The sequence below is a fragment of the Rhinolophus hipposideros genome (assembly GCF_964194185.1).
Source record: "Rhinolophus hipposideros genome assembly, chromosome: 24".
Classification (NCBI taxonomy): domain Eukaryota; kingdom Metazoa; phylum Chordata; class Mammalia; order Chiroptera; family Rhinolophidae; genus Rhinolophus; species Rhinolophus hipposideros.
The window spans coordinates 29,095,620-29,108,090 of NC_138070.1; the positions used below are offsets into that span (position 1 = coordinate 29,095,620).

At 44.3% G+C, this 12,471-nt stretch overlaps 1 protein-coding gene across 7 annotated transcripts in view; it reads right to left on the bottom strand.

The window, feature by feature from the left end:
* The window catches only part of NFRKB (nuclear factor related to kappaB binding protein), a 38,472-nt gene that overhangs the window by 3,134 nt on the left and 22,867 nt on the right, over positions 1-12,471 (bottom strand). For 5 of the 7 annotated variants that reach the window (XM_081036689.1, XM_081036688.1, XM_081036690.1 and 2 more), the window contains 12 exons: positions 11,281-11,360; positions 11,132-11,178; positions 10,101-10,161; positions 9,514-9,688; positions 8,685-8,791; positions 8,150-8,273; positions 7,867-7,946; positions 7,488-7,708; positions 7,118-7,388; positions 6,296-6,508; positions 3,748-4,515; positions 510-616 (listed from right to left, as the gene is read on the bottom strand). In XM_081036689.1, the coding sequence (XP_080892815.1) occupies positions 510-616; positions 3,748-4,515; positions 6,296-6,508; positions 7,118-7,388; positions 7,488-7,708; positions 7,867-7,946; positions 8,150-8,273; positions 8,685-8,791; positions 9,514-9,688; positions 10,101-10,161; positions 11,132-11,178; positions 11,281-11,360 (2,254 nt within the window). The remainder of the gene's footprint in view (positions 1-509; positions 617-3,747; positions 4,516-6,295; positions 6,509-7,117; positions 7,389-7,487; positions 7,709-7,866; positions 7,947-8,149; positions 8,274-8,684; positions 8,792-9,513; positions 9,689-10,100; positions 10,162-11,131; positions 11,179-11,280; positions 11,361-12,471) is intronic. The other 2 variants (XM_081036692.1, XM_081036691.1) reach the window with 1 other exon arrangement.

A 12,471-nucleotide genomic window follows, 5' to 3' on the forward strand; every position in this document is an offset into this window, starting at 1 on the left:
CCAAAACAGCTGCCTTGAGACCATCAGAATGATTTCATCACGCACTTTATCCCTGTTTAAGTCAGGGCCACAGGAAGCCCCGGCTTCCATATGAGCCCTCACCCGCTGACCTATCACACCATTGGGCTGAAATGTCTAAGTGAGGTCTTTCCCTAGCACTCACACTAGAAATTGGCATCTGAGCCATGTCACTGCCAACCCCATCCCAGTACTTCCCATCCTTCCTTGCTTTTTCTCCATAGTATGTCTCACCATCCCATATAGTATTTTACTTTATTATTACTCTCCCCACTCTACAATATCAGTTTGAAGAGAGCATGGATTTTTGTCTATTTCAATCACTGCTATAGCCAACACACCTATAACAATACTAGGGGCTCAATAAATCCTGTTGATGAGCCTATCAAAGGACAAGTCTCAAAGCAGAATCCCAGGAAAACCAGTCGCCTTACCAGTGTGAGACAAGGAGCCACCCAGAAGCCCTGCCCACCCCTCACTACAGCACTTACTTGGCTCCAAGGTTGCCTTTGATGATGGGGGCTGTGACCACACTTTTGCCCTTCATAGGCTGGCTAATCACAGACAGTGGAACTGTAATCCGTGTAGGCAGCTTCCCCTAGACAGAAAAAGCAATCCAGTTGATGGGATAGGAGATCAGAAAACCACCACAAGTGTCACCTCCAGAGCTATAAGAGCTGAGGAGCCAGCACTCAGATATTTTATTCCCTGTACTCTGCAGGGTCCCAGTATTCCTGAGGCATGGCACAGGGAGCCATCATGAAACTGCAGTTCATATATGGGCTATAGGTAAGGGCTCCTTTACTATATTTAGGGGTCACCTGATCTGTTATTATCCTATTTCATGCTGCCTAAAGCAGCAGCAATCATATATAACTGCTCTCATCAGGATTAAATGTGTACCTAAGTCTCAAAGAAAAGTGTGTGTTTGCTTAAGCATAGTAAGAGTCTGAGCTCCTTAGAGGGTAGGATCTTACTCTTCTGTGTACCCCGCTACTTGGTACTCAACAGCTGTTTGAAGCAAATGTGAGGAAGGACAGAGGCACTCAAGAGTTAATACAATAAGTGCGTAAGAACTGCTTCACTGGGACGCAGGCTCACTGGTGGGGGGCACAGCAGGGCATGCTACATCAGGAACAGATCACCTTTTCTCCAGACCATCAGAAACATTATCTCTGTTTCTCCCAGAGATAAGGCAGGTTAGTTAGGGGACACTAATAATAAACTCAACCAAGTGAAAAGTCCAACCCCAAAGCTAATAATACCTAAGAAGTATAAAAAGTTGAATAAACCTACTATTTGTGATTTCAACGCATCACCTGTTTTTGGGTTGCCTGGTTTTTAATGCTTGGTTGGTAATAAAATTACATATAGTAAAATCCTGTGTAAATCTGATTTTTAAAAGTGATTCAAGAGGAGTGGTTGATAGGATGTTAAGAAAAGGCACTGACATTTCCTCTGGGCAAGATAGTTCTAACAGTCAGGTATTCAGGTGCAAAATTGCCTCACAGTTGACTCACAATTTGCAGCCATTAGAAACCACTTAAAAGATGTCAACAGTCAACAGAATACCTAGAGATGATGCCTCCAGGTAGACTGACTTAAGGTTTTCTTTTTTCTTTAACTTTTTAATTTATTTTTAAGTGTGTGTTTCTAGGACCCATCAGCTCCAAGTCAAGTAGTTATTTCAATCTAGTTGTGGAGGGCGCAGCTCACAGTGGCCCATGTGGGGATCCAACCAGCAACCTTGTTAAGAACATGGCGCTCCAACCGAGCTAACCGGCCGCCCCCGAGGTTTTATATTCTTAATGCCTTAGCTGCTAAAAAACATTTTGGGCCACCAGTATATCAACTGGAATTGTTCTTTCATGAACTAGTCTAACTAGCTAGCTAGACAGAAAATTCGACACTTCCTGCCCCGCTAAATGTTCTCCAGTTATATTTATCCAGCTCGATTATAACAGGTTAGATGCCACCGGATCCTAGCTTTCTGTGCTAAGAGAAGGATTCGAGAGAAACAAAAGTGGATCGAGTAAGTGCTGGTTCCTTTCTTCCTTATTTTAACTTCTGTGATATGGTCCTTGTAAGCCACACTATACATGAGGGTTTGTTGGCTGGTCAGTTTCATTAATGTGCATGTCCTCCTTCTTCTGTCACTCTGGCTTTTATTGAAATCACTGAGGTTTTACTACATAGCTTGCTTAGAAAAGTAAAACTGTTTTATACTGTCCCCACTATATGCACCCACTATACAAAACAGTGCTCCTTTTCTAAAGGCTAAAAAATAAACACGCACACATCCGGAAACACACCTATGTTGGGAATTTGGTTTATGATAAATGTAGTATTTCAAATTAGTGGGGAAGGGATAAACTAGTCAATGATGTTGGGATAATTTGAAGAACATAAAATGAGATCTCTACCACATGTCACACACTCACAAAAATATATTTCAAATGCATGATTTTTTAAAACTCTGAAAATATATTATGGAAAGAAAGGCTAATACCTTTGTAACCCTGGGGTAAGAAAGGCACGAGACACAAAACCCAGGAACCATGAAAGAAATGCTGATAGATCTAATCAGATAAAATACCTGTAGAGCAAAAGGCTCCATGTACAAGGTTAAAAAATGACAGAGTGGAAGAAAATATTTACACACACAAAGAAGTAACATCTGGAAGGTGTCAAGCAATATGAAAAAGGCAAATACCCTAGAAGAAAACTGGCAAAGATTTATTCACCACCGAAGAGCACATGCCAGTCTCCATATTGGATGCTCAACTTCACTGAAGATCGGGGAAACAAAACAGAAAAAGAACTGTCTTTCACCAGTAGGATGGCTGCATTAAGTTATAAAAGACATGGAATAAACAGGAGCCTTCATGATGGGAAAAAAAGCTATGGCTTTTTGGTAGCACAACTGGAGTATCAAACTTTCCATCTGTAACCTCCGTGGCCTAGTGTAGGCACCTCGGCTCCAGAAATACTTAACACATGTTCGTATAAACACACACGAACATTCACTGTAGCACTGGTTTCTAACAGTGAAAACGTACCCTTTAATAGAAGAATGGTTCAAGCACATCCCTTCCATGGACTACCATGGTATCATTAAGATGAACACATTATCTGTGGATTTAAAATGCTCCCCCAACACATATTTTTAAATAAATAAAGCAAATCACAGAACAATAGACAGACTAGGTCTCTCGTAGGGATTTTTTTTTTTAAACTGAATGTATGCAAGTACTACTTTCATAAATTTCAAGTACTACTTTCATACTACTTTCAAAAAAAAGAAAAGTCTAAGGGCCGGCCCGGTGGTTCAGGCGGTTGGAGCTCCATGCTCCTAATGCTGAAGGCTGCCGGTTCGATTCCCACATGGGCCACTGGGCTCTCAACCACAAGGTTGCCAGTTCAATTCCTCGACTCCCGCAAGGGGTGGTGGGCTGTGCCCCCTGCAACTAGCAACGGCAACTGGACCTGGAGCTGAGCTGCGCCCTCCACAACGAAGACTGAAAGGACAACAACTTGAAGCTGAACTGCACGCTCCACAACTAAGATTGAAAGGACAACAACTTGACTTGGGGGGGGGGGGGGGAAATGTCTATTAGTAAATAAGCCTGTTGGGGTCAAATGAAGTGATACAGACAGGGCTTCCAATTTCCATTCCTGAAAAGAGGTTCCCTAAGTGAAGGGCTATTGTTTACCACCAATGGTACTCACAGCCTGGGACGTGGAAACCACCGTGGTACTGACAGGCACCTGCCGCACAGTGGGGGCTCCGGTGCCGATGCTGATGGGGGTGCTGGCAGCCCCAGAAGCCACGGCCACAGTCTTGGACACAGCAGCATTCATACTGGGCAAGGACACTGCAGAAGTATGAACAGTCCCAGACCCACTGGCCACAGAGGACCCTGGCTTGGCATGGGTTGCAACTGTGATGGTCTGGCCGGCTTTGGGAGGCATCACTCCCAGGCCCTGCACGATGCGGATTGTGGCAGCTGGCTTGGCTTCTGAAGAGGCCACTGTGCTTTTCCCCTTCTGGTCTGCCACACTCACACCAAGTGCTGGCATCAAGCGAAAAGCTGAACTCGAGGCTTCTGCTGGCTTGAGGTCGGGAGTCACCTTAACCACGGTGGTACCTGTTGGAGTGGATGAAGGGGCACTGGCTGAACTGGCCTTGGCAGGGCTATCAGTGGCATGGACTGGATTGGAAGTGACGTGCAAGGTAGCAGAGATGCCTTTGCCTACAGTGCCGCTTCCTGTCCCGAAGAGGTCCTGGGTCAATTTGACTGTAGTAACCTGGGATTTGGCCAATGTGGCCATCATATCCGGAGTGATTCGCAGAACAGTCTGGCCTTTGGCATCTGTGGTGATGGAAGAGGGTGGCAGACGCAATACATCCTTACCCTGGATACGGAAGTTAGTGGCTGTGAGTGGAATGCTGTTGCCTGCCTGGGGCTTCACACCAAGCTGCCCAGTGATTGCCACCTGGGTGGGGAAGAAACAGCGCTGACAAAAGGATTCACAACGCTATACTGGTTATGTAGTATAATTATGCACAAACCTGCATTTCATGGGTATGTGTGTTTCATATATTTTTCTAACATTTTAGTTTTTTAAATGATAAACATTTACAAAAGAACAGTGTAACAAATCCATATACTTATCACCCAGCTTCAAAGATTCGCTTTGTTAATCTTATTTTGTCTATCCTTCCCTACTTTGGGGGAGGGCAGGGATATTTTAAAGTAAACCAATACTATCATTTTGCTGATCAATCCTTCTGGATACATCTCTAATCTAGAAAAGGACTTTTTAAATTAAAAAATAATCACCTATTGTTACCTAGTAACATATATTCACATTTCCCCAACTGTCTCAAAAATGTCTCTTTATAGTTGTGCCAACCTTCATTTTGATAGCAGTACGGACAAATCCCCGTATGTAATAGATGCAACCCTTCTAGCCTCAGGGACTTTCTCTGTCACATGAGCCATTTTCCCCTCTCTACTGGACCGCTGCCATCAGAATGTAAACATGCTGTAATATTTGCCATCCTAAAACACAACAAACACTTGCTTTACTCCACACCTCCTTCCCCCTGCTCTACTCCACTCAGCATCTCCACTCTAGCCCGAGTTCGCTGCTCTCTTCAAAAGCAAAACTGCTCTAAAAATTTCCTATACTTATTATCTCCATTTCCTTGCCTTGCATTCTCTTTTGAACCCATTCCCAAAAAGCCACTAATCCACTGGACCCAGTCAAGTTCACTTAGTACCTACAGCCAGTGAGAAGACCACTGGCACCTCTCAAGCACTTCCACACTTGTTCATTAAGCCTCAGCCACAATGGCTTTCCGTTACTCCTCAGATGTATTCCTGACTCAAGGTATTTTCACTTGCTCCTATTCCTGGAATGCTTTATCTCCAGCTAATCATGTTATGGCACACTCTCCAACATCATTCATCTTTCAGCTGCCAGCTCCTCAGACAGGCCTTCTCTGATAACCCAGCTAAACAGCACACTGCACTCTCCTCCTCCCCTGCTTACTGATGTTCATAGCCCCTACCACACCTGCCCTGAAGCACCGGTTTGTCCCCTAGCTCTATGGGAGTATGAGCTCCACAAAGGAGGAACTTAGTCTGTGTAATACACCACGAAATTCCCAATAGTTTGGACAGGGCCTGGCACACAAAAAGCACTCAACAAATATTTGCTTAATGCAAAATAAATAAATAAATAACGTTACTTCATTGTGGTTCCATTTCTTCATCTGTAAAATGGGAATAACAAAAGTGCATACCCCGTGGCATTGCAGGATTAAATTATTTAGTACCTATAAAATGTTTAGCACAGTACAGGCACAGGCACATAGTAAGCATGCCTGTCAGTACTAGTTGCTCTTTTGCCTAGTAGTTCTTTGAGGTTCAACGGTTAGCTTTGCATATTTACAACCAAGAAAGTACAAATATAAACATATGCTTTTACTAATGGTAAAATGAAATGCCAATAAAGTATATAAATTTATACCATGGGATTTTAACTAAATTGATTCATGGAGAGTCTCCTCCAAATCCAGAAACTCAGCTACTAAATCCTAAACTGGGTGGAAAAGAACAGAAGAAATCTCTTCATCATCTGCAAAGCTTGCATTACCCTTGGTGGGAACTCAGACCTGAAATGCCTGTGAACTAAGGATCAAAGATCACCATCACGGACATCTCCAACTGTCCTCTGCTTTGGGACAAAGGAGTCGGATCCCACCTACCTGCTTGATAATGTTCTGTCCAGTAACATTCTGAATAACCGTGGCCGCGGAAGCACTTGGACCAGAGCTCCCGGGAGAACTTGTGGCTGGCTTGTTCGCAGGGCTGGCTGTGGCAGGAAGACTTGTCACTGTGAGCCCCGTCGGTCCAGGTCCTGGCCGCGGCACGGTGGCCGCTGCAGTCTGAGCTTTGACTGGAACGGTGGCCATTACTGTCTAGTTCAGAGCATGAGGCCAAGAGCTTAATTAGACACTAAGATGCAGATCAGCATGCCACGCTGTGCCCAGCACGCCACCACCCAGGACGTGTGCTCTACAAGTACTTCTAATGTAACAGTGCTCATGCTCACACCTCCAAAAGCACGCTGTCAAGTTCTTCTATTTATGGAGCACATCTTAATTTTCAGAATGCTTTCACATTTAACATCTCACTTTATTCCTACATACTGAGGACAGATATCATACCCCTTTTATAGTAAAACAAAATGGGGCAGAAGATAAGCCTTTTCTCTAAAATTACACAATTAGTTGCATGGCTAAGACAAGAGGAACAGTGGAAGGAACTTGAGATTTAGTATCACAGGTCTGGCTTTAATCCCACCTCTACAAAGGACCTGATGTCACGATCCCGCGTAAATCACTCAACTTCTCTGAAGTTCTGATCCCCAACATTTAAAATACAACTTACAGAAACCCAGCTGTGAACATTAAATGAGTGGTTAAGATAAAACATCATCAGGAACAACAATGTAAGGCTCCTCTGTCCTTACCCAGACTGCCCGCTGGACAAATTAGCCCACCTCTGGGTCCGCTGTCCCTGGTTACCTGGGGCACGACTTTGGTCTGTGCAGCAGTGGCTGGAACACGAATCTGTGGTCCTGCTGACATCGGTGACAGTGTCTGTGCTGGCGCTGCTGACTGCTGAGTAACAGCAGGAAGGCTAGGCTGGGCTACCACCCGCACCTGGGGGAGTCCAGATGAGCCAGAGTGGCTCACAACGCGGGCAGCAGCCTGAGAATTTGGTGGAGTCTGACTGGAAGCTGGGGAAAGCATTGTTCCTAGCTGTGGCATTGTTGGTGAAGATACCAGAAGAACGCTATGAGGAAAATCGGGGGAAACAAAAAACCAATTTAGTGCATGCATACAAAAAAAAACGTTGGAAGGAAAAAGCTACAGAAGAAATAGAAGAGCTTACCCTGAGCTAGATTTAGCTGGCTCTGAGACAGTAGTAGGGCCACTTTTGTTGACTGCAGACATAGGTGGAGGGGAGATGGGAGTGGCAGGCAAAGCTGGAGTGGTGGGGGTCACAGGTGTGACTGGGGTGGGTGGCATGCTGGAGTCACTTAGGCTCATCTGGCTTTGCTCAGAAGGGCCACTGCTGAGGCCCTTCACTGAACTCTCCTTGCTATTGGACTTCTATAAGCAGAAGATGAAGAGAAATTCACATGCAGATTTAACGAAGGCCCACAAAGGAAGGCACAGCGCCTATGGCTCCAGATGCACTGAGCGAAGGGAAGGCCTAGTTGCCGCCATCCCCCAACCACTCAGCCACGTGCTCTCAGGAGGTCACTTACCACCTTGGATGGGGGCTTGGGTTTTTGCTGAAGGGCTTTTCTGGCTTTAGCTGCAGCTGCTTGTGCTTGGTGAATCCGCTCTGTAAACAAGAGAGGTAACATTCAGCAACACTTTAACCTCAGCATAGCAAGGGTGGTTTTATTAAGGCCTCACTGGTAGGCTAAGTCCTGCCTTTACAATCCTGTCCTGCCTGAATGCCAATGAAAAGCATAATGCAACTGGGGCAGAAAGTCAGAAGTGTCCTTAATCTAGGGGGACACACTGCCCAGAGGCCTCACACACCAAACTCTTCCTCGCTCCGGTCACGATGCAGGTAGATCCACAGCTTTCGTCCAATGTCATATTTCACACATGGGTCTTTTTCATAATGTAGGCGATCCAGTGCACCACTCACTACCGTATTCACCTAAGAACCAGAACATAGACGGTCAGGGACAAGTCAGACTTGGACACTGGGGAAAAATCACTGGGTGTAAGTCACAGCTGATAAACAGATCAGATCTCAGCTTGGTGGCACCAGTAACTCACTATGTATCACTTGGCAAGACAGGAAACACTAAGATTCCTGAGAGACTGAGTTGCTGTCACCTGAAGGAGATGGTGAACTAAGACCTTTAGGAGAAGCTGAAGGAAAGGTTAGAGTCAAATCTGTGCTTCACTGACAATAAGAGTCGTAGGTTATCACTATTTGCATTTCTCGAGATATCCTTCTTTCCTCTTCTTCAGTTTTTAAAAACTTATGCTATTATATTTCATATTTCCTTGTAACTTTTCTTAAATCCCTTCTGGAACAAAACAAATCTCTTCTCCATCCTACCTGAGTGCTGGTGACATCTGGTGCAAGAAACTGGGAGTCCTTGAGCAATTCACAGATCTCTGCCCGAGTGCCTTCTCCGTTAGGCAGCCGGGCTGCGGCATCGCGAACTGATGACATTAAAAAATGAAAAGTCCAAGGGTCAAGCGGGGCTTCTGCTGAGGAACATTATCCTCCCCTTGCTCTGGTGGGTGAGGTTCTGAGAGTGTTTCTCAACCTTACTCAGACTCAGAAGTGGGTGGACACTGCCCTCTAGGGGCAGTTTCCTACACACTCCTCACACTTAGCCAAAACTGAAAGTCCATGGTATCTTATAATTATTATAAACAAAGGTAACAAACCATGCACTGGCAGTGCTGTGATGTTGTAAGAGAAATCAGATCTTTTCATATCACATTACAACTGTCGCATACAAAATAAATCATTTCCACTCATCACTATTTGGAAATTACAGAACTTATAAGACCTACTGCTAGAGCTTGTCATTTAATATAATAAAAACACATATATTTCTGCACAAATTTGTCTTAATACTCTGATAATTATTTCAATATGACTGGTTTCTTTTGTAACTCTATATATTTTATTTTATGCATTTAATTTAAGACACAATTCTGAGAAGGCGCCCACAGGTTTCACCAGACGGCCAAAGACATTCAGGACACAAAACTTCAGGGAAGAAACACTCATTCCTGATAAATCTCTGGGGGGGTAGAATTCCCGCTTCCCAAACTCCTAAGCTTCCTAAAGCTATACCTGACCCTCAAAGCCTTCCTGTGGGATGGAGGGTGGGAGGGAACAAAGCTAATTAGAAAAAAAAAAGTGAGCATACCAAGAGACAGGATGGTGACATAGGCAGGCCGGTCAGAGCGCAGCAGGGAGTGCTCCCGAGCCTTGTTGAGTGAGGTCTCCTTATCAAACACGCCCTTCACGGGCCCCACTACAGACTCAAAGCCATGCATGCGAAAGGTGAACGCCTTATGGGGTTGGCTGTATCTGTAACGCTCCTATCAAGAGAAAAGGCACATGGCTTGTAAATCAGAACTAGTAGGGTTCTTGCTAGTTCCCATACAATAAGGGATCAACCTGGAGAGATTAAAACCAGAAGAAAACAGGCTATTCCACTAGGAATATTGAGCCAACTACAATGGGGAAAGGATAGTCTCCAAAGCCCTCGTCACTAGCAAAGGGACAAAGAGGTAAATATAAATGTATTTTGCTATCTAGAAGAAAACGTCATCAAAACATTTCTTATCCCCTTTCTTCACACCATTTCTGCCCCTAATAAATAATCCCAACCGACAGAATATCCAAAGTTAAAGGTGTGAATTTCCTCTAAGAATCTGGACTCAAGGAGAGCCTCTCTCTGTGTGACCTCACAGATGCAGAGATTTACACTGGGTTCTAGCTATTTCTTACCTGCTCCTGAAAAACTCGTTTCTCCTCCCCCGTGCTGGGCCGTACCACATAGTCAGTTCTTCTGGAACATAAAGAATTTTGTGGAATCTAAAAATAAGCTGAACTCATAAACACAGGGAGTAGAATGATAGTTACCAGGGCCTGGTAGATGAGGGAAATGGGGAGATGTTGATTAAAAGGTACAAACTTCCACTTATGAGTAAGTTCTCGGGATCTAATGTATATAGCACAGTGACTACAGTTAACAATATTGTTTTATATACTTGAAAATTACTGAGAGATCTTAAATGCTCTCACTACACACACAAAAACTGGTCATCATTGTGAGGCGATGGATGTTAACTAACCTTATTGTGGTAAACATTTCACAATAAATGCATGTTATCAAATAAACACAATGTTATACATCAATTCTACCTCAACAAAGCTAGGGGGAGAAAAGAACCATACCAGACTAGAAACAGTCACGTGAGATGATGTGATACAAAGAGCTCAGGACGAGAGGTCGAGAGACCTAAATTCTCGCCTGTGTCCTGTCACTAACCTTCAGCAAGCCACTTAACCTCATGCCTCAATTTCTTTATAGGTAAAACACAGAAGGTGGATTAGATAAATCATCTCAAATGGGAAATGAAGGAGGGGAATTCAGGGAAAAAAGTATGCCCGCTTACAAAGTAGATCACATGCCCCTCAGAAACTACTATACAATCTCCTCCCCCATCAGAATCCTTTCCTCAGGGAGCTACTCTTACTGATGGGGTGGGGGTGTGCGGGAGGGGGTGTTGCCTTCCTCAGGTATGTTGGGCAGGTAAAAATCAGTGGACCTCTAGGATCTCTGAAGTCTATTACGACTTTTACTAACACACTAAGAAATGTTAGAAAAACTAGAAAGCTCCCTTCTTTTCGCTATGGTACCATTTCAATAAACCCTTTCCTTATTCAAAAAAAAAAAAAAAGGTTAGAAAAATCATAGCAGTACTTTAAACTATGGTTTCACAGGATACCACCCACCATTATAGTATTATACTCACACCCGAGGAACAGGTGTTGTGGCATCTGAACTGTCTTCATTTTCTTGCTGGAGAAAAGGAAAATATTAACAGGTAAATGGACTAAAGAATTCTGGCTAACTTAAGGACTCTGGGAACCCAGTAAGATCTGTATGTCTTAAAAACTATACCTTACAGAAGGCCTGGTCTTTGGTTTCTAGCCACAGCTGGAAGAGTGCAGCTAATTCCTTTTCATTATCTTGGGACTGGCCTATTAGAAGAATGAAAAGGCACACAATAATAATAAAAATAAACCAATTTAAGGTATTACTCAGAATCCTACTTTCTCCTTACTTGCTCTATCGGCGCCAGAGAGAACATATGAGGCCCCACAGAGATGGTCCTTGCACACCCTATCCCCTCAGCCTGTACTGCCCTCCCATCACTGTCTGCCTGACTACCACTCTTGGCCGGTCTCTAATTGAATCACTCATTCAATAGGTATTTGTTGAGTAGCTAGTGTGGGTCAAGCGCTGCATACTAAGCAAGGGTTATTTGGGAATTCACTCTCTTCCCTCATGGAGTTTATAGTCAAGTGAGGAAAGAGCAGATATTACGTAAATAAAATCTAAAAGTGGTCGGTGTCACAAAGGATGTTATGAAAGCTTAACCTAGGAAGTCCTATTCTTGAGGGTCAAAAAAGGCTCCTTCCGGCTAGTAGGGGTACAAAGGCATTCTATCACAACACAACAATAAGAAGACCCGAGGCCAGGGAAAAGCGTGACTCCACCTAACCGACCTTAAAAGAGATGAGCACTTTGCCTCTGTGCCCACCTCCCCTATCACTTTGTGCAGACTCCTACTGTAGCACTTACTACATGATGATACCTATCTCTCCTGCCCAGAGTAGAAGCCACAGAGACCAACGTCACCCAGGTCTGCCTGGGTGAAGAAGGCGCCCTCACGACCTACCCTTCTCAAAGGCTGCTGAGGTGACCTCACCAGGTCTTTTAAACTGTTTTCATTAGTCAATGCACAATACCACCATCCCAGTAAGCTCTGAACTTTCCTACCCTGAGTCAACTCCTCTTACTTCCATTCTGCCTTTTAGAAACGCTACTTCTTAATCAGTAAATTCTCCTACAGCCTAATCCTCTTCTCATAATAGCCTTTCCACTTCCTTATGGTATGCTGGCTATTTATTCTCTCACGGCCATGTCCCTCAGAGTTGGGTTCCTCCCTCAACGCCGTAACTAATGCCAGACTCTCTTCAGCTCTTCTAGAAAATCGAAATGAAACAAAAGCCTGGTCCCTCAGGCTCTTACCATCCACCTTACCCACCCTGTCCCCCCTACTCCTAGCAGGCTGACCTAGTCACTCCT